This window comes from Enoplosus armatus, chromosome 12, assembly GCF_043641665.1.
Source record: "Enoplosus armatus isolate fEnoArm2 chromosome 12, fEnoArm2.hap1, whole genome shotgun sequence".
Taxonomy (NCBI): Eukaryota; Metazoa; Chordata; class Actinopteri; order Centrarchiformes; family Enoplosidae; genus Enoplosus; species Enoplosus armatus.
In genome coordinates this window covers 7318474-7341152 of record NC_092191.1, presented here as the reverse complement: position 1 = coordinate 7341152, position 22679 = coordinate 7318474, and the positions used below count along the sequence as shown (strand labels likewise).

General features: G+C 41.1%; 1 protein-coding gene across 2 annotated transcripts; it reads left to right on the top strand.

Annotated features, from left to right (window-relative positions):
- Positions 1-245: 245 nt before the first annotated feature.
- On the top strand, positions 246-20692 carry adss2 (adenylosuccinate synthase 2). Of its 2 annotated transcripts, XM_070915709.1 has the most exons (13): positions 246-483; positions 7756-7858; positions 11328-11396; positions 11501-11551; positions 11694-11760; positions 14146-14253; positions 15031-15112; positions 15192-15318; positions 17414-17568; positions 18120-18244; positions 18581-18678; positions 19198-19347; positions 19563-20692. In XM_070915709.1, exons 1-13 carry the CDS (start codon positions 295-297, stop codon positions 19613-19615), a joined length of 1377 nt encoding a protein of 458 aa, XP_070771810.1. In that variant the 5' UTR covers positions 246-294; the 3' UTR covers positions 19616-20692. The 2 variants fall into 2 exon arrangements, with proteins under 2 accessions (XP_070771810.1, XP_070771811.1); XM_070915710.1 differs by lacking the exon at positions 19563-20692 and having other exon boundaries at positions 19048-19291.
- The last annotated feature ends 1987 nt before the right edge of the window (positions 20693-22679 follow it).

The window sequence follows — 22679 nt, the reverse complement described above, 5'->3', positions numbered from 1 at the left end:
CAATATTAAACATGTGGGAGACATTTATTTTGTTTGATAAATTTAAACTGAAAGTGACTTATTTGAGTGAGGTGTGAAGCTGCTGCTGTGTGGGTCTTCCAGTTTTTTGTTTTTTTTTCTGATGAGGGTATGGTGATTGTAATTTCACTTGTACGCATGTGCGAGGCGTGTGTGTGACTTCCTAGCGTCTAACGTTGCTGTGGAGGGAGCTCCTTCAGTCCTACATATCTTTGGTGCAACAGCAGCACGGTGCGAAAGGGCGCACGAGTGTAGACAGCCAGCTACCCAGCAGAAATGTCGGAAAGTGGGAGTCAGGAACCCGCCGGGGCCCCGAACGGCAGCGACAGCCCGACGAAACGGGCACCCAGACCGCCCGTCGGCAACAAAGTGACCGTGGTGCTCGGGGCTCAATGGGGCGACGAGGGGAAAGGAAAAGTTGTGGATCTTCTGGCACAAGACGCGGATATGGTGTGCAGATGTCAGGTTGGTTATCCCCCCCCATGCTGCATTCACATGTTATGCGTCTCGCTCCCGGTTAAGCTAGCTAGTCACCGGAAATCCCGCAGGTAACTGTCGCTCACGAGCTAAAACTAGTTAGGCGTTAGTTCCAAGCAAGCTAACAGCAATTTGCTAGCTAACCAGCATCTCAATCAGTGTGTTGTTTTCTCAGTGTTTTTGCTAATGTCACCTTGAATTCCTGCTAGCTGCTTAGCTCCTCGGACACATACACTGCCGTGATGAGCTGTCTCCTGCCGTGTGCACATGACAGGATAGCTGGAGGTACCTGTGGCTAACTGAAAGAGACCAGGTGCATCCCTTCAGACAGCTTTTTTTTTTGTCGGGGGGCACCATTAAAGCTAGCAGAGGGACTCGACTACTGTTGGCAGCAGGTTGATTCATTCTGGCTGAACAGCTCATTACATGATGAGTTTAATTGCAGAGCTGCGAGATGATGTTGATATTATACTGATGGTTATTGCAGTATCCTGATCGTGATTGCTAAAGTGTTGTCATTTCCTGGTCTGTTGAAAGCTGCCTTAGCTACATTAAAGTTATAACTGAGCTAGCTGAGTGAAATGAACACTGAAAGCCTGTATTACAGTGCTTAATGTCATTGTTTTACACCTCCAAATTAGTTCAAATACTACAGAGAAACATCAAAATGTCACCACATAACGTTGTTGTTGTAATATATTGTCAGATTTGGGTTGTCAGTGTCGACCAGCTCACAGTCAGCCAAATATTAGCCTGTCTGTGCAATCAGATCCATATATACACCATACACATTGTCCTGCTTTAGGGGGCCCGTACATACACCGCCTTATCATTTCAGACAAGCTGGGAGGGGGCAAAACACCAGAGTACATGCATTTGTTGATAACGTTTACTAAACTATGTCAGGGTGTACAAACAGATGTTGCTGTCTCACCAAAGCCAATCCAACATCAGGATTTGAGGGGTGTGTTAAAGTGTGCAGTGATAAAAGAGATGTGAATGTGTTGCAGCACATGACGTGATTGTGGTTGCTGTTATTTTGTCTTATCAAGCTGTAATTTTGAGTGGCGTCCATGTGACCCCTCCACTTAGTCTTTATCTAGATGTTGGCTCAAGTGGTTCAACTCCTGGCGCTTTGTGTTGAATTTGTATGCGCTCGATTTTCTTCATGTGAAACGGGTGGATTGGAGACTCTGACATGCCATGAGCTGTTTTCTAGGACTTGTGCTTTGTTGCCGAGTCTTTCTCTAGTCTTTCCTCACAGTGTACTGGGAAGATTCCTGTCCCTGATCCCACTGAACAGGAAAAGGTAAGACAGTGAGTGAAAGCAATAGAGGGAGGACGGAGCACCTGCCTGAAATGTTTAAAACGTTTCTGCTGTGATGGCCAAGAGCCACATACTTAAACCACATCTACGCCAAGAAAGCTGAAGTCCGGCCAGCCTGTAGAAGACTGGTCATATTTGGTCTCCTGGTCTCTGATGTTCTGGGTCTAAGTGTTTACAGTTTATTCAGTCGACCTGTCTCGATGATATTAACCTTGTGTTTTGGCAATAGAGATCGTCTGGGCAACAAAAGAGGTGTGAGTTCAGTTTGGCTGTGTGTTAGCATAACAATGTGGAGCACTTCCTATTTTTGTTGAATAGACTTCAAACCCTCGCAGCCCTCAGTAGTTTCTGTTGACACTTTGCCTGCTGCAGAGTCGAGTGCGATAAAGTCAGAATCACAAGCTTTCTGTACATTACTGCTGCAATGTTTCGGCATCTTTCAACCTTTTTACCACAAATTAGGTTGTCTATATTAAATGTTACTGCATTCACAATACATTTTATGTCAGTGGAAGCTACTGGTTTCAATTCATTTCCAATTTAAAGGTTTAAAACCTGTTTGAGAAACATGATGAATTTTTGTCTATGATTAAAGATTCCCTCCAGACGTTTTAACATGTATATACATTTCTCTGCTTTGAATAATAATTTATATCTGATTTGTTCTTTTCACAAAAAACTTAGTTTGTCTTGTTAAAATCTTTGAAATGACATCTTCTTCTGCTTCATTAAAAATCCAGAATCTATAAATATAAGTTTTCCTGGTGGACAACAGGTGTTTCCTGCTTCACTGTAAAGTCCATTCTCAGTGTGTGCGCTGGAGGCTTCAAGTTTCCACATCACACTTTTGCAAGTTGAATATTAAACCACGATTGGCTTCCAAACTATTTGTGATGTTACAAATCATGCTTGTATGCCCGCCCCTGAAAATGGGACGTATTTGTGATTGGAGGGGAATTTTTAGAATCAGTCAGCTGTCACCCCTTCCCCTCACATCTAGGTAATTAGAGGCGATAATAGTATTGTTTTTTACATTTTTTCTTGGCATTTTTACCTTTTATTGGGCAGTTGAAAACATAGAAACAGTTGAAAGTTGCTGGTTGTTCCTCAGGAACACATAAGAAACATTTCTCTTTTTGTCACTGCTCTTTGGTGGCCAAACTATGTAATGGAGACCGTTTCGAAATCATTACCGTATCAATTCTCATTCGCTGACATACATGCTGATACATGTAGGCTAAATCTACGATAAGCTAATATCAGCCGATGTATTGTCTCTCAAATGTTAGGGTTTGATGCTTTTCTTCATCATATAGATTCTAAATGAAGTATCTTGGTTTTGTTATTCAGACAGAAAAAGGCCATTTGAAGGCGTCACTTTGAGCTCTGGCAGCTCTACTTCGCACCATGTTCCTCAGCCTCCTACAGACAATCTTGCTAATCTTTTAACCGCTCGTTCTAACTCTGTGCATTTCAGAGGACTATTAATTGTCTCTGTTGATAACACATTGACATAACAAGGATTCTCCTGAGTCTCTGAGCTTCCTTGTTCCTGCAGTCCTGCCAAAGCAAACGTGTAAAAATAAACCCGCTCTCTGGCAGTGGTCGTGCACAGCCTCTCCTCCATACATTACTGTGTGTGTGTGTGTGTTGTATGTCTGAAGTGCTGCGTTGATCTTTTTATAAAATGAGCTTCGCCAGCAGTCCTGCTCGGTGTTCCTTACAGTCCAGGCCTCGTCAAGATCCTAGAAGTCACAGTTGGGGTTACAAGAAAGGAAAGAAGGGTGTGTAGCTGAGGGGGCGGGCTATGATAGTCATCATTGTGGAATATCATATATCCGTATCATGCTTGAGCAAGTAAATGGTGCAGATATTTGAAAAAGTAATAAACAGTCACAAAATGATTAAGTTTGTTTCATTTATTACTGCATTAGCAATGCACTGTCTACATAGTTACAGGCGTCTCAACTAGTGTTGAAATCAATATGATATTAATAAGAACATTTTAGAGCTGAATTGATTAGACCGATAATTACTCAGCAACTATTTTAATAATTGATTAATTGTTGAAGTCATTTTCAAAGCAAAACTGCAGGACGTTCTCTTTAGTAAATTTATGGATTTACTAAGTTATGGAGTGTCAGACAAAACAAGCTATTTTTAATACATCTGACATTTTGGACTCAAAACAATGAATCGATTAATGGAGAAAATAATTGGCAGCCGGAGACAGAAGCAAAGTTCGTGAACTTTGATAATACTGACATATTTTCCAGCACTAGTCTGTAAAAGTTAGTCTTTTTTATGAGATTTACTGAAGTACAAATGCACTAAAGGTTCAGACTTCTGAAGTTAGATAATCAAGAGGATGCCTCAAAGAACACAAACTATTTGTAACTGCACTTACGGCGGACTACACCTTCACTCTGCTTGGAGACCAAAGGGCCCTGAAACAAGCTCGTCAAGGTAAACCCATTTTCCTACATTTCCTGTAACTCTTAGAAGCCCCGTCATGCTTACTCTGTGGGGTTTTGTCAGTATTTGTTGGCCAGGAGACACTTTATTTGGCACGAACTGTGTAATAATGATATGTGGTTTCAGCCGGAGGCAACTATACCACACGCAAATTCAATGCACTCGCAAGGAGATGTTTACTGAAACCAAGGCTTGGTTTGGCAAACAGACTGTTGTCTTGTTAACAGGGACTGTTGGCTTGTTAGCCCTTTCACTGGAAGTTTCGATAAATAGAGGTTGTATGCACAAGATCTTTCAAGCCTTAAAGTGTCCATTAAAAGTGTCAGATACACGTTTTATGTTATGTACAAAAGTCCAACCTGCCTAGCAGAAACACCTACATACCTACAGATCAATGTACTGGAAAAGAGAACCCATTCAGGAGGTGGTTTCTGTACTCATGGCACCCTGCTGCTCAGAGACGGTGTTATACACAACACTGGTGTGATGCAAGATAATAAGTCTTCATATAAATCTGGTTGTTTAATAGAGCTGCAATGATTAGTCGAGTGACAGAAATCTAATCAGCAACTATTTTCATCGTCTAATAATATTTTTAGTAATTTTTTAGGCTAAACTGTCAAACATTTCCCGGTTCGAGCTTCTCAATGATTGTAAACTGAAAATCTTTGGTCGCACAAAACAAGACATTTGAAGACTTCGCTTTGGTCTGTGGGGAAATTATAAAAGGTTTCACTATTTTCTTACATTTTATAGACAAAACAATTAATTGAGGAAATAATTGGCAGATTAATTGAGGACTTCACATTGCTTTTTCACCTTAGACCTTTTGACTTGTAGTAGGAAAAGCACAGTTGTTATTAATAACATTAACGATGGTATCCCAGTATAGATAGATAGATAGATAGCTGCCTTAACAAATGAATCATTCTCGATTTCTTTTCTGTGGATCAGCTCATTAGTTAACCAATTCTAATGACTAAGACATTTCAGCCGTAATAGTAACCCATGTCTGCCCTTTCATACCAGAGCAGAGGGGTGTGAGACCCGTTTTTATCCCTGGTCAGGAGCAGGGTCACGGGTCCAGATCAGGTAACACGTCTCGATCCATTACCACCACCGCCATTCTGTCACTTCTGTGTTTTTCCACACTTTGTTTCTGTGAATGTCAATTCTATTTTATTTATATAGCCTAATTTACCTCAAAGGGCTTTACAATCTGCACAGCACAAAGCACCCTCCATCCTCAGACCTCTTTGCCTTAAATGAAATCCTTTGGCTCTCGTATTGTAATCTCAAAACACAGTGGGTGGTCAGAGCAGCCGTAGCTGTGCACAACCCACAGTAACAGGTGAGTATCAAAAGTTGAGTTTCTCGTGATGTGAATAAGAGGCTGATCACGGGACTGTACTGCATGAGAACCAGATTTAGGTTCTGTGGGGGGTGGAATGGATCGTAAAAATATCTAAAAAGGAGAGGCATCTGCCCCCCCTCCCCATCTGTTCCCCCTCTCCACCTTCAGGGTATGTAGCTAGGAATAAACCCATGTGGTCAAAGCACATGCTGCGCTTGATTTATATCCACGGGCTACAGCGTCAGGAACACATCCTGGTCACAGGACTGGCTGAGTTGAATTGGCACCTCAGGTAGTGAACAATGACGCAAGCTGCAGAGGCACGAATGGGTCTGCGGCTGCCTAATTATCATCACATCAAAAATACACTTTTCTTCATCCATTTGTCCCTTCAGGTGTCCCTCACCTTAGTTTTTTTTATGCTTTGCTTGCGTTCTATTCACTGCTGATATCATCCTCTAGTTCTTTTCCATCTGTTTGTCTGCACGTGCGTGAGCTGCAGAGTAGAACCTCTTTGACTGTGAAACGTAAAGCAGAGAGGAGCAAAGCAGGTCAGATAGTGACGTTCTTGTCCTAGGACTCGCTGTTCCCCTTCTGGGCTCTACTTTTGCATTTTTATCTCCATTGTCAGCTGTGGTAAATCATGTGCAGGCCTGTATACAGAGTCTAGATAAACACCCAGCAAGCACCTATCATCAGCGTTAAAAACAGTCTTCAGTCTTGAATATTTTGTTGTTCAATATATTATTTGTCAGGTCGTATTATTTGGGGCTTTACCAGGTATTAGCAGGTGAACCAGAGTGCAAAATGTTGTAACTTGCTATTTACCACCCAGTTTGAGCTGCTTGTTTACCAGCTAAGTGACATTGGGCCTCTCGTACGAACAAATTTATTCTTAAATTGTAAGTAGGAGTGAAGAGAAATTGTGGCGAGTCATGGCCTGCATTTCTCTACGGGGCAAAAAACACTAATTTGACAAAACTGTAAAGCCTTAATCTGAATAAATTTGGAATTTAAACATGATACAGAAATGAAAAACTAACACAAACTCAATGCAAAATGAATATTCTGTTCACCATCATGGCTTTCCAGTTTACTGAGCTGTCCAGTACTATCCTCTCTTGCACCGACAGTGTAACATCACCTACTGAACTGAAGGCTAGTCTCATATCTTAATATCTCCATGACTGTCACGTTCCCATGATTGCCTCACATGTTAGTCATGGGCTGCTTTGCTTTAGAAAGATGTTTTTTAGCGTTTAACTTCATGTCAAACTAGTTGCTCTTTATTTCTCTCACAGTAAAGCTCAGCTCTGATGACGCGTGGTCGACATCTGCACTGGTCATATTATCTAAAACTACTTTACTGACGCTATTAAACCTGCTATTTTTTGTCTGCTGATGTCCGACAGCAGGACTTGAATCTCTGTAGTGTGAAACTTCTTTTTTTTACTCCTTGGTAAGATTTTTGTGAATGAAACTTGCCCACAGACGGAGCAGAACAGGTAGCCTTTTACGGCAATTTTATGGGCATAGTTTATGCTAATGATGAAATCTCACAAACTCGCATCTCCTCAGGAAGAGGAGGCATTCCTCAGGCTGAAACGAGCGGCCCATTGACAGCCCGAGCTTTGGTTTGGCCTTGGTTTTATCATTGCACTTCATATGTGCCAAAAAAGGCAGGCTAGCTTGTTAGACAGTTGCAAAACAACACATCAGTCCTCCTGCTAAATGTTTGTTTTTTGATGTTGAGGCAGCAAGTCTTGACATGATTTTGGGCGTAGGGACCAGAACATTATTTACACAATGTTTAATCCATAGTACCAACAATCCATTATATCTGCCCTTTTGCTCACACATTTGTCAGTAGGTTTACACTGGAGGGAGACCTTTATGGAGATCTGAGTGTACAGTGAGCAGGAGTCTCTAAGCAACAACACAGAGCATACTAACAGACAGCGGCCAGTGGTTTATGTACAGTGCTTGTTGCTACTTGCCAAACTGCCTTCCAGCTCAGCCAAACAAAGTTGCAGAGCCTCCATTAGTTTCATGCCTCTCTGTGTTTCTGTTTGTCTCCTCATTGGTCTCTCCCTCTTCTCTGCAGGGCGGCAACAACGCAGGACACACAGTGGTGGTCGGCTCGGTGGAGTACGACTTTCACCTCCTCCCCAGCGGCATCATCAACCCCAAGGTCACCGCCTTCATTGGTGAGTAACGCACGCAGAAGCACTTATAGTTCGCACTCACATTTCTGCGACTACACACTCACTGAACTACGCACGCACGCGCACACACACACACACCATTTGCTCACACACAATTACGCACACACACAAGGCCATCTTTCCTCTTTTCTATTTTCTTGATGAATTGATCGAGACTCCTTCACCACCAGAGTAACGCCCTCCATTTTGACGACTGCTACAGTGAGTGTGATTAGCTTGACTCGGAGCCAGACTGCATCACGTTCACTCATCCGCAGTAACTTCATTAGCTAATGGGGTCTTACTCTTTCTGTCTGGCTTACAAGCCTCCACACATCTGCACTTTTGACACGTACGGCTATATGATCTGTCGATGCTTAGTCACATGTCTGCGTTTTCTTCTTTGATATACGACACATTAATGCTATTCTGCGTCATGTGTGACATGCACTTGGATCTATGGTGTTTCAGCGCATGTTGCACTTGTCCCATCCATTATTTTCATTAGATCTGTTTATATTTAGAAAATTACAGAAACAGGTATGCATGTACAGCCATGTATAGTTTTTTGTTTACTTTCTTAAGCTGCATAATCAATTATTTATTTCTGTTTTCACTCCACTTTTTATCACGAGAAGCTTTTTCTGAGCTGTTCCAACCATTAAGCCCAGCAGTAGACACAATGAACAGCATTTTCATAACAATACGTTCAATTTGGTGCACGCTTTTATCCCAATGTGCCAAGCGGTACTACAGCTGTCAGATCTGTGAAAGCAACTACTCTCTCAGCTAATTCAGCCTCTGTACATTGAGCTTTCCAGGACGCAAAAAGTGTAAAATGCAGTGACTGAGGGGATTACTTTTGTGTTCCTCTGTAGATGTGGTCAGAATGTCTCCCTCAGAGTTTGAGATCACAGTTTGGGTTTGTTGTGCTGTGGAAGATTATTTTCAAAAGGACAGCTGGCTGGTCTGTCATTTTCTTCTCACTACTGTCAATTAAAAGCTGCCAAAGGATTATTTCACAGTTAATGGAGAACAAATTGGAAATATAACGAGCTTTAGCTCTTTTTTGATGATGCCGGTTTCTTATGTATGCAGACATTTAAAGCAATGCTAACGGCAAGGTTTTATGGATGTCATGTTGGCTTTGGGCCAGACTGAAATATCTCAACAGCCTTTGGATGGATTGTCATAAAGTTTTGTACCGACATTCATGGTGCCCAGAGGATGAATCCTAACGGCTTTGATGATCACCTGACCTTTCCTCGAGCGCCACCATGAGGTTCACATTTCTGGTTTTGAGTGAAACATTAAAGTCCCCCTCAGGATGAATTGTAATAATTTTGACAATCCTCTGACCTTTCATCTAGTGCCATCATCAGGTCAAAATTTCAGTTAGTCCAATACTTTAGCTTATGACCAAATACCTGCAGAACAAATGACATTACCATTAGCTGTATCTTTGTGTTTTTTTTACAAATTAGTTAATTAATTGAAAAACTAACTAATTCATGTTCAATGCTAACATGCTAAACTAAGCTGGTGAATATGGTAAACTGTGCCTGCTTGAGTTACTTACTGACGTTTTGACCACACTTGGTCATTCTTAAGGAAAGTTCGGTACACATGTCGGATACATATACATCCCACACCTGGTGGTTTTGTGTGCAGTCATCTTCTCTTTAAACTGCCTAACAGCAGCATGATAGCATTGCCTTTGTGAGCATGTTTAACATTTAGCTTAAAGCAAAGCTGTGCCAAAGTAAAGTGCCACGTAACGGCTGGCGTAGACTTATGTCTTGTTGTTTCTTTTATATCACATTAAATGCACAGAACAGACGATGAGTCAATCAGATTTGAGTCAATGAGCTTTCTCAGTGCACTGGTTTCAGATTCAGTTTTTATAAAGCCGTTGATAACTTGTTCCAAGTCTGGCCAGTGTTTTGTTAATGTGGTACTAGAGCTCAAGGTATGACAGCAGTAAGTTATTTTGACATCTGCTTGTTATTTTGCAAATAAAAATAGATTTCTCTTGCAGCAACAGCTAAGCATTTAGTATTGTTGATGTTACTTGGTAGTGCTTATAGATAAACACGTGTTAAACAGTCAGACAGAAGAACAGACAAATCAATTTGTGTGTTAAAGTCTTTCCTGTTCTGTACCTGCAAAGGGTTTATATCTGCATCTCTCACATTCATTCCTACAGTGTCACTGAAAGAGTGTTTGTTTTTTTCCACATTTCTTACATTTAATTTGGTCAAAGTAATTACCTCACCATCTCCAGTTAATGCAACCCAATTAAAAAGATAATTAGCGCCAGCTGTTTGAATACTCTTGTGAACAGGCATCGTTTGGGCCAGCTCTGTCTGACAGGTCCCTGAACATCACAGTTAGGCTGTTAGTACACACCTGGGGCTGCTTTCACAATGTCAGACATCGACTCCAGTTTAGACGTAACTTATAATTAGACTTCAGATAGATGATTAAAGGTGCCTTTAGAATCTGTGACAACAACTATCATGTAAGTTTATCACACCTAACACTGCAAGTTGGGTCTAAAAAAAATCTTGGTTTGTCTGTCAGGCTGTATGATATCAGTTTGAGGCATGAACAGAGGCCCAGCATCAGTGTGTGTCCATCTTTGCCAAAATAAGAGTTATGTTACGAAAGTCCAGCAAAACAAAAACGTATTTTCTTTCCCTAAACTTAATTCAGAAGTGGCCAACGAAATAATATGTCAGCCAGTGTATTTTGGACGAGTCTCACAGCATGATCTAGGACCCCTCTTTGGGACTGATGAACAAAGATCTTTCCACGTTTCTCTCATAATTGTAAACGTTCATCTCAGACAGCTCAAAATTGCACAGTATAAAGGACCATAGTTTCATCAGTTGCACAAAGATCTTTGGTTGTCCAACCATGTGATTGTTTGCAACAGAGGGACTCTTATTCAAATCACAAAATTAAGAGATTTCACCTCGTTCTGTAGTTTTTACTATGGAAATGAAATCCCCCTCGACTCAAAAATGTGTTGTGCTTATTGTGCTTTCACCTGAATGTTTGCACATTCAGAAAGCTGTTTTCAGCAGCAAAGTTTCTTTGTGCTCACCTGGAATCTGAGTTTAACATGTGGTTTCCCTGCACTCCACTTTATAAATCAGGGGTAAGATAAATCTGAGGGGTCGTGAAATTAATAACAGGATAGGAAACAAATACTGGATACTTGTCAGTGGTGGAAAGTAAGCACATTACTCAAGTGCCGTATTTAAGTAAATTTTTGAGGTACTTTACTTTACTTTTTAGTATTTTCATTTTATGCAGCTTAACCACTGTACATCTACTCTGCTACATTTAGAAATACTTTCTACTCTATTACATTTATATATATAACCTGTGAGGACCACATCAAACTCAGTATGGTTCTGTTTTAGACTGTAAAGTTAAGTGTCACCTAATTTATTTTTTTCCTCAGGCAATGGTGTTGTGATCCACCTTCCAGGCCTGTTTGAAGAGGCAGAAAAGAACGAACGCAAAGGAAAAGGTGAGTGACGCACAGTTGTTTCAAACACATTATATAACAGGCAGTAACAGAACAAGACGGGGCTGTAATGTGTGGAGACTCAAAGTGTTTTTGTGTGTGTGTAGGTCTAAAAGACTGGGAGAAAAGGCTGATCATATCAGACAGAGCACATATTGGTAAGTCCTCCCAGGTCTGCCCCTGGGACTTTAATCTATGTGTGAATGAATGTATGCATGCAAAAATGTGTGTGTGGATGTGTGAGCCATGCTTTCTCTGAGGTGTGTGAGAGTGTGTGTCCCCTCTCTCCCTCCTCCGCAGTGTTTGACTTCCACCAAGCGGTTGATGGCGTTCAGGAACAGCAGAGACAAGAGCAAGCAGGCAAGAAGTAAGAAACCTTGCTTAAAGATGGCTGCTGCTACGCACACACGCACACACACTCACACGCACACGCACACGCACACGCACACACACACACACACACACACACACACACACACACACACTCCGTCTCAAACAGACGGACACACAAAGAGACCAGATCAGTTGCCAAATCTCGATGATAAAGGAGTTGACTCATTTTCCTGGAATTGAATCTTATGAGCCAACATCAAGTAGAACATCCAGTCTCATGAGAAAATATTCGGTCGTGTTTGTAAACAAAGCTCTAAAGACTAAAGCAGGTCAAGGGTTTAAAAAATACATCACTTCCTGCATTCAACAGCTTTGTTGTCATTGTTTGCATTTTTAAAGCATTCATGTTAGCAGTGAGTCAAAGTCTTGAATTTTAGTAAGGTCTGTGTCTCCATCTGGATAATTCTGGAGATTATTTGACATTATTGACTCTGAGCCCTGCTACAACAACACTATTCCACATATATTATACACTAAGGCTGCACAATTCAATACATACTTCATACAATATTCCTGATTATGTTGCTAAATGTGGTGTGCAATTGTTGTTATGCAAGTGTAATATAATAATTTTCATTCAAAGAAAAAAGAGAAATTGTCTCACACCTTTGTACCTGAACACTGAATATTTCACTTTTTATAAAATGCATCAACCGTCCTTACTTCGTTACTTGATCCTAAATTAAAGTGGCTATGATCTTTACTTTTATAATAACAATGTATCAAATAACAAAAAGGTAAAAGCTAAATTAGAAACGGTCAATACTGATCCCTGTTTTCACATATGTTTATCTTCACTTTCCATATGGACAGAAATGTCTTTCCACAGTGACACACATGCATATAACCTCAGCACTGCTGTGCCTGGAGGCGTCCACAGAGAGGTCAGAGGTCACACAGACAGAGTATAGCAGCCCTGGAGCAGGTGGAGAGAGTGTAGCAGTGCTTCATCACTAGGAGACTGAATCCCATTAAGGGACATACTTTTAGATGCATTTTAGAAGTATTTCATGCGGTAGATCCAAGTATTCAGTAGTCTGTTTTATTCCACACCATTTTGAAAATTATTTTGTTCTCGTACATTATTAACCCAGGCAGTGAACCAAACTGACGTATGTGAGGAATGTTAAGCTGAGTCTGTGGAGCATTCACAACATTAAGCTCAAGAGAGGCCCAGTGTATTCCTGTTGTCTTTACCAGCTCAGCAACCAAAGCCCCAAACACCCAGCCAGCTACTGTGTGTGTGTGACAGAGAGAGTGAGAGAGATAATGCATGTTCACCAGGGTGCCTTAATAGCACAGTCATTATGAGCTTTCAGCAGATTGCTATGACAGCCTGCTGGGTTTCCTGCATCTCCAGGAATCCTGCGAACTCTGCCGCTGGAAGTCGGAGCAGAAGAGTTTTGTTTAGTCAGAATTTGACCTGAACTCTAAGGAGAGTAAGAGAAACACAGCGGAGAAACTTGCAGTCTTGTCGCTTCACAAAGATGCTAAAGACGTAACTGAAAATAAGAAAATATTTGGTCATCGTTCAAATATAATTGAATCCAACACATGTTAACTGATGCGTCATTCATAACACCCATTCGTCTTGTAGCTATAGAAACACTTAAACAAACTAGTACATTTTGCTGATATTACCAATGTACTCTTACCTAAGTAAATTTTTGAATGCAGGACTTTTACTTCTAATGGAGTATTTTTACATTGTAGAATTGTAGTATTAATAACATGTAGGCTTTTCACTGATGCACTAAGCGCTCATGGTGATTGGATACTGCATGTTTTACATAGGCTGCTGCTGGTGATGAAACTCAATAGCCATAGAGGATCTTTGGCTATTTCCATTCTGTAGTTCACATGTAGGGTAAACAAATTTAGCTGTGGCAGGCCGAGTTACAAGAGAGGTGCATGTTGAATGTCATATGTGAATGTTTAACTAGTTTAACGTGTTGTTTGAGTAGTCCTTCTCTGATACTCTGTCATGTATAAAGAGACCATGATGATGATGATGCATCAGTATGAAGATGTTTAGTGTCTCCTCATGTTTATAGAGATGCAGAAAATGGCCCAATGACTGTGTTGAACATCTGCTTTTTCTCACTGGATAGATTACCGAGTGTAATCATTAGACTATTCAAATAAGATTAGACTGTCACTTGTTTGCACACAGTGCTCAGTGAACAGCTCTGTCTGATTTATCAATATATGATTTACTGTATTTTGCCCCCGTTTTGGCAATTAGATGGATGACATAATGAACTTTGAAACTGTTAAAAGGCATGTTGTAGATTGAGATCACATCCTAATGCTCCTTCTGGTTTTTTTCTCCCCTCCCTCCTCTCTTGGCCCCGCCCAGCCTCGGGACAACAAAGAAGGGGATTGGTCCAGTGTACTCGGCCAAGGCAGCGCGTAGCGGTCTCAGGATATGTGACCTGTTGGCCGACTTCACTCAGTTCTCTGAAAGGTCTGTGCCAGTAGTACATGATTATATCTCTGTCTGGGGTTTCGATTAAATCTGTGTGTCAATGAAAGCGCTCTCCAAAGACCATTGGGTGATGAGTTTAGATTAGTTATTAATTAAAGTCTGTGAGTAATTGTTTGTTTCATGCTTTACTGCCCCTTTCCCCCCCTTAGACTTTTCCTTGAACCAAAGAACTCAGAAACTCAACCACACATACCTAGCTTCAGTTTTATTGACCGGCAACCGCAAGAACTTTCCAGGAACCTTTTTAGGATCTCAGGAAACTTTATCTGCATTTTGACCAGAAGAATCCAGGTCTAAGCAGGCGTTCAGACCCAAAACAGGCGTGCATTAAGGCAACGCAAGGCTCTCTGTTGGTGGGGTACTGTGAGACATGGAATGCAATCCAGAAAGTCTAGTTTGAGTAACAAATCCATGAGTTTGAACTCTCCAGCTCCCCCACCAAAAAATGCCTGCCCCAGGGGTAATGCTTTCTGATGGCCCAGGAGCTATCGGGGAGGAACTTCACTGACTGGTCAAACCACTTATAGCATTAAAAAAAATAGCCTTTTACATTTTTTTTACATACATGGTTGTGTGGCGCTAGGATCACAAACAGGAATGTTCATGAGGGCCATTTGCTTCCAGAGTTTAGTTCCTGGGCCTCCATAGTTCCTGGGACTGGTGTGTGGAGGGGCAATGAATCTCTAATGCACAATAAAAATGTCAAGATATGTTGTTTTTGAGCCTCCTGTGTTTATATTCTCTTGCCTGTTACAGGTATAAAGTGTTGGCCCAGCAGTACAAGGCTATGTACCCCACTCTGGAGATTGACATAGAGGGGGAGCTGGTCAAATTAAAGGTAATACAAATTCAACAGAAACATATTTCTAGAAACATTACATTGTTCTCTTTGCACTAACATGTTTTATGATCTTTAGGACTATGTGGAGCGGATCAAGCCCATGGTGAGAGACGGGGTGCACTACATGTACGAGGCTCTTCATGGTCCTCCTAAGAAGATCCTGGTGGAAGGAGCCAACGCCGCACTACTGGACATAGACTTTGGTCAGTATATCGCTGTGTGTGCATGTGTGAGTGCGCATGTGCACCGCAATTAAGCACGCCTTACTCTTAACTTGTTTGGTTCTGTATATTTTCCAATTATCCTTTTGTAAATAAGGCAACCTCCTTGTGCTAACCTGTGTTCTGAGAATAAATGTCATTTCTAATTGCCAAGCGCTGTCGAGTGTATTTACAGTGACCCAGTGATGTTGCCCTGAAACACTTAAGCTTTGTGATGCTCTTTACAAAAGCCTGCTTGGAGCTCAGACTAGGGATGATGGTAAGTTTACTAACTGCTACTGAAGTGCTCTGGCACAGAGGCTTGACGTGCACGCTCACAGTTGAACCCACTTAATGCCACCTGACTGTGCATGAGCACGACGGCGTCCTGTATCAGCAGTCTGTCAGTCAGTCGATCACAATTACAGAGTAATCATTCAATCCAGAAATATCCTCACAAGGTTGATGTTTGAAATCATGGAAATTGTATTTTTCCTTTCAGATAATGACACCACAGACGTAACATACCAATCGTCTGTATGTTGTAGCATGTCACTGTAACAGAGCAGACCTGTCATTATCGAGAGCAGTGACGCACTGAGCTGATTAAATTACAGCTGGGGTTCAACACTGGTTGTTATCACAACACCATGCTTGTAATAACTCAGTGTCCTGCACACTGATAGCTAAACAGCCCCTCTTGACTGGCTATATCTACACTTGATTAAGAGTTGTGGCAAATGTCACAGTAGCATCTAGCCTTAGCTTTATCTATATCATTTTATATTAATCCTTATGTGTTCGCAAACCTCTTATCAAGACTGTTTAGGGCAGTTTGACAGGACACATGACTGCTGATAGACACACTGGCTGCTGTAGACATCAAACCTGTCCTTTTGATTACGCAACGGTCTCTATGAACACTGGGATGATCTGCATGTGGGCAGCCTCCAGCATCTAGGCGTGGAAACTCAGTTCTTGTTTACTTTGATTACCGCATAACTTTCTGAGGCACACCCTTTTTGAATATCTGAGGTAAAGTTTTTTTAGTGTTCACGTCCGTCTGTGAGTGATCATCACCTCAGGGACGTCCTCGAGTATGGTTGGACAGAAGACAGACCAGTTTCTTTCTTTTCAGAGAGCTCAATCGTCAAGAAGCCAGTTATCCTCAAGCCATACTCAGTCACACCTAGGTATTATTGTATGTTTTGCATGTTCACCAGTATTTCTCTAATGAGGTGTCGGGTTCAGTGATTGAAGGAACAAGCAGGTCAGAGTTGTCAGTCTCAGGACAGGTCCAAGCTGGACTAGTCAGCTGACTATTTCACGACAGGTGCTAAAACCTTGTCTGGAAACAGCTCATCACCCTCACCTTGCTAAGCCCACACCACTGTAGGTGATATAAAGATTATAAAGCTAAAGAATAAGAATAAAAAGTGCTGTAATTAAATTGTATGTGCTTCCCTCCTCTAGACCAGGGGTTTTCAAACTGTGAGGTGGCACGAGGGCCGCAGAGGAATAGACGTGAGGTGAAAGAGAAAAAACAACAGAAAGTTAGCTGAGACCCACAGCTCAACGTTATCTCCGTCCATCACTAGAGATGCTCTGTGTAACTCCAGAACTTGCCTAAGAATTGTGACATTTTTAAGTTTTCTTCAGTATGAAAATAATCCCGTGATAGTTGTCCGTACATCCATGGGTAACATTGCAAACAGGAACTGCTAATAGCTAATTTGGCTTACTTTTAATGGTGCCAGTTTGCCAAAATGTAAACAAATACTGATTAAATGCATTATGGAAACCGTAGTTTCAAAACTTAAGTAAAACTATGTGGATGAAAAAATTGGCCTGGATATTTCATTTTGCACTGTAAAATATTTTTTTGACATTAAGGCTGTGAATGTCCCATCGACATGCGGATGCTGTTGTCTCCATTTTGTCTGACGGGGGGACCCACAGTGTCAGACTTTGAAAACCTCTGCTCTAGACAAACCTTCCTACATGGTTTTTTTTTTTCTTCAGTTGCATGTTTGTTCAACCAAGTATCCACAGTGTGAATGAAAAGTGTGATCAGTCTTCACTCCTCGTGTCATTGCAGGGACGTACCCGTTCGTGACATCGTCCAACTGCACGGTGGGCGGGGTGTGTACGGGTCTCGGCATGCCACCTCAGAACGTCGGGGAGGTTTACGGTGTCGTCAAAGCGTACACCACCAGAGTGGGCATCGGAGCTTTCCCCTCTGAGCAGAGCAACGTAAGAAGACACTCGCACAGTAACTTACACCACCCATTAAACATGACATAAAACATGAAGTTCTTTAAGTTTTTAAAAAGGGTAAAGCTGTCACAGGGTATGTAATCTTCAAAATGACTTCTACTATAAAGATGGATAGTATTTCACAGGAAAAGTAGTTGGTTTACAACTAAGTTTAAAGGTGTACAAGACCATTTGAAGAAGAAAATAAAACCCATGCGGTATTCACCTTGTTTACATGGTCAAATGTGTGTAATGACTTGGTATGTAGAGAACACACATCGGGTGAATATAAGTAGTTTTGTTTGCAAACAGCACCACCCAGAGGAGGTTTTGCTTCACTGCCACCAATAACCAGCTGTAGTAAATATATATATATATATATATATATATATATATATATATATATATATATATATATATATATATATATATATATCAATAAATCTGTCTGTGACACCTTCTCATGACTGAAACTGACTGTCTTTTAATGGCTGGACATTTTATTTTGAATACTCATGGACCGCCTGCGCTCATCTTGTCGTCTTTAGGAGGTCGGAGAGCTACTTCAGACTCGGGGGAAGGAGGTGGGCGTGACCACGGGCAGGAAGAGGCGATGTGGTTGGCTTGATCTGGTGCTCATCAAATACGCACACATGATTAATGGCTTCACGGCGTGAGTTCAGTGTGTTGATTTGTTTAGTCTTATGTGTGTGTATCGGGGTGAAAATGTTTATGACAAATTTTGTCATGGGAGATAAATACGAATGCAGTATCTTGTGTTTTTATATATATATATTGCTATATTTTTGTATGTAGCTTCTGTATCTTGTTGTCTATCCACTTATTTTAAAGTAAGATCTCCACAGAGAACACACTTCGGCTTGTTATTTGTTGTATTCATAACAAATCTTCCCTCAGAGAGTGATTAGGATTCGTAATAAGTTGTTTTTGCAGAGTGAACTGTGTATTCACTTATAACCTTCCTGTCCCCTTTGCCCCCCCCCCCCAGTTTAGCACTCACCAAACTGGACATACTAGACGTGTTCGCAGAGATCAAAGTGGGCGTAGCGTACAAAGTCGCCAACCAAAATATACCTCATTTTCCAGGTGAGCTGGTGTGTGAACGAGTGCTTCTTGTGTGTTAAAATAAATTCCAGCACATTTCAAGAGAATGACTGAAAGGCTGAGAACAGTGTCGTCTCTTCTTTCCTGTCCTCCATGTTTTTCTCAGGATACAGGTAGATGGGGTGGGATGGAAATTTAAAGACAACCTTACCTTTTTAATTTTTCCCATCACTTAACCAAAAGTGTATCTGAAATGGGAAAAAAAATGTGTTGAGATGCAATACCTTCCAAGTGGATCACACTGTTACTGAATTTTGACATGAAGTCTGAACTGTTGTCAGTGAAAACGTAGAGTTGATGAATGTCTACCTTCAGTTTATATTGTCTAACCTCTCGTTGGCCTGTCACCAGCTTTCATCTTCCTCCAGTCTACACGCTTATTTACAGAGAGCTCCATTTCAAGGCAGAAACATATTGATCTGTTGTCATAGCTGCTGGATTGCAGCTAATGGTGTGATATTACTACCTCCAACCCCACTCGTCTCATTGATTCTGTGCCAGCCAATCAGGAGGTGTTGCAGCGCGTGGAGGTCCAGTATGAGACGCTGCCGGGATGGAAAAGCGACACCTCGGCCGCGAGAAGCTTCGAGGAGCTGCCTGAGAACGCCCAGAAATATGTCCACTTCATCGAGGAGCATGTGGGAGTGCCTGGTATGACACACACACACACACCCCATATATATATATATATATATATATATATATATATATATATATATATATATATATATATATGTATGTGTGGTTTCTCGTGTGCATGTAAACGTACTGATTTACACACAGACCCGAGACCTGTAGCAACAGAACATAACAGCCTCTACTGTAGAGAAATCAGCACCTCACCTCTGCCTCTCTGTCTCCTCCAGTCAAGTGGATCGGTGTTGGCAAGTCCAGGGAGTCCATGATCCAGCTGTTCTAGACGAAGGGAGGAGAAAGACAAGCAAAAGGACGCACAGCAGCGAATCAACTGTACCCCCCCACCCGACACACAGCCTACCTACCTGTCTCAACTCTCTGACAGAGACATGACCATCATGTCTGTTCTTAACGCTTTACCATTGTATCATCAGACTGTCCCATGTTGCAGACCGGACCTCTCTGGATCAGACTCCCATCAGACTGACCTCCCTGTATGACCGGTTCCCAGCGTCTCCATCTGGATTTTTAACAGTTTTAAACTTTAGGACAACAGTTCCCTCTTTAATTTGTCCCTGTTTATACACACACACATATATATATATATCGTAGCCATTTATTTCAGACATGCAACACACTCGGCAACACCAGCTGCCATCAGGTCTGAGAGAGGACACGAGGGAACGGACTCGACACACACACACACACACACACACACACACACACACACACACAGACGCAGACACGGGTTCACGGCCCGGAGGAACTGTCCACAGACGTTTGGTTGGTCAAACTTTGTTTAAGTGTATTTTATTTTGTTAATCTATGCTGTGTTTTAAATGCGCTGTGCCACGTACATCAGTTTAAAAGTTTTAACATCGGCACTTTAGATGCTTTGGACTATATCTGCTTTATGTTTTATTCTGCCAGGTTCACAGAACATCCTGACACGATAAAGGGATCCTTTTAATATTTGTAACTTGTCTTATTTGTCTTGTTTGTTTTGTTTGTCGTCAGACAGATGTGTGGAGTAAATATTCCTCACATTGCCTTGTCATTCAACCAAAAAATTAGCTTTTAAATTTCCTGTAGCGAGCGACTGCTTCCACTGAATGCTGTTGATGAAGAGTTGACGCCCGTCTTCCTGTAATGTGAGAGGGTTTGTGTTTTCCGGTTTAATTTTAGCAGGTGAGTTTTATGTGAACCAGTACAGAGAATCTGGTATAACAAATGAAAATCAGTGATTTCTTTGTACTTTCAGTACAATGTTCTGTTTAAATTGTAAAGAAAGGCAACGGTAACAACTTTTACACAAGAGAAAAGTGTAAATATGGATTGATAAACACTGTATAAGACAGTTGGTCATCTTTCTCCTTTTTTGTGCAGTTTTCTGCCAATGTTATAACGCACGTCTTTAAAACCAGGAAAATAAGGCTTGAATAAGTTTAAGATGCATATTGCCGTCAGAAAAACAAACTGGTACTCGTCACTGTTTCACCAATGAGATCCAAATATGGTAACGTGTCTAATGTTGTATTCAGGCAATGTCGGCAGAATGAGGAGAAACAGGAAAACCTCCCTTTGCTCAAACTCGAGTGTTCACACATTGTTTTAAGATGGACTGCAGGTCATGTAGTCACATCATTTGAATGGTCTTAATTAGCTGCTTTAACAGCGTTACGTATTGGGAGCAGTTTGTTAACGAGTGAATAAACCGTATAACTCCTTTTTAAATTCGCTGAATCAATTGTATTAGTGTTATTACTGGATTTTATTTGGGTGTAACTGCCAGTGATGGTGGCTTTCCAGCCCTTTTGCCAACATTTTGTTGTTGATATCCAACAACTAGGAGGCTGACGTGTGTTTTTTCATTTTGGTCTTTAGATATTTGGATTATGTTAAAGGTGTGCTCCAGTGATTTAGTATTGCTCCTTCATGAAGTTTGGGGACTATCAAGAGACAAAACTGAAGCAACAGAGGCCATGATATCCTGACTCCTGACGTCTAGCTCCTCAAATGCTGGATCCTACATTTTCAGCTCAGTGGCGTCTTTCATTAGTCCACATTAACACCATGTGGGGTGGATGGTGGAGATGGGAAAGATTCGCTTGCATGATCCGATAAACCAAGATGGTTCAGACAGAATTCATCATGTGAGCATTAAAAACACATTGCATTGTGCATTGACAAAATAACACTATATCCATAAACAACGGGCTTTGCTTGACGTGTGTCTGTTTGGTTTTAGGCACTTTCTTATTATAAAACTTTCAGAAAAGTCCCAGTTTCCCTGAACCCAACAACTCTTAGTAAAGCTGAACAAGTTTTGGTGGAAGAATTGTCACAGATGTTTCATAGACACACAGCTGTCATAACAATGTGTCACAGAAGTATAATTTCCACTTTAAAAACATGAATTTGAAAGCACCAAAAGATTATTTGCAGATGCGGTTCAGTGTGTTTCTGTGTTTTATGTCAGAAATTACAAACTGGCAGCAAGACGGATACATGTGGTTTATTTTTATTCCAAAACACAATCAAGTATACACATGATGACATGAATTGAAATACATTTTGCAGTCAGTATTTTAGAAGAAGTGAGTACATTTTTCTGGGAAGCATAATAATGTAACTTTGAAGTCAGTTATATAAAATAGTATCTAATCCAACTCTTCTCTGGTGACCTAAGCGTCTCGACCACTCAGTGGGAAACATTTTTCTCAGGACATTGATAAAAAACGGGATTTTTAAAGAACTCTTTTAACTCTTCATGCTAGTTTTGTTGATGTCTTGTGTGTAACTGAAACTAGTTCGACTCCAAACTGAGCTGTGAAACTCAACAAAACTCCGTGTAAAGTCTCAACAACTCTTTAATTTAAATTTCTGAATTCCTGAATTTGTTAGAAGCACTGAGACACTGTGGCTCCCGTTTGTCCCCTCATGGGGGTTCAGGATCAGTCACTCGTCTCTGCTCTACTGAACACTGTATGTTTGGTATCTGTATTGTTTTCTAACAGCAGCACTATGTCTTTTTGCTGTTATAATGAACATTTATCCCTTTACGTGCTCACACTGCCAACTTTCCCTGAATCCCCTGTTGCATCCTGAAGATCTGCAGTGTCCATTTCTGTCTTTTCTTTCTCTATTTATATTTTTAAAGGCAGACTCCCATCTCGACATCTGGTTAAGACCAAATGAATGTTTTAGGCTACATACGCACAAAATACACACAAAAACCCTCAACACATTTAGTGTTAACGCTTTTGTTCTTGTTTAACCCCTTCACGTGCAGTTCTCCCCTTTTTATTTCCAGTTAAGTCATATTTCAGGTTGGAAAAAAATCACCA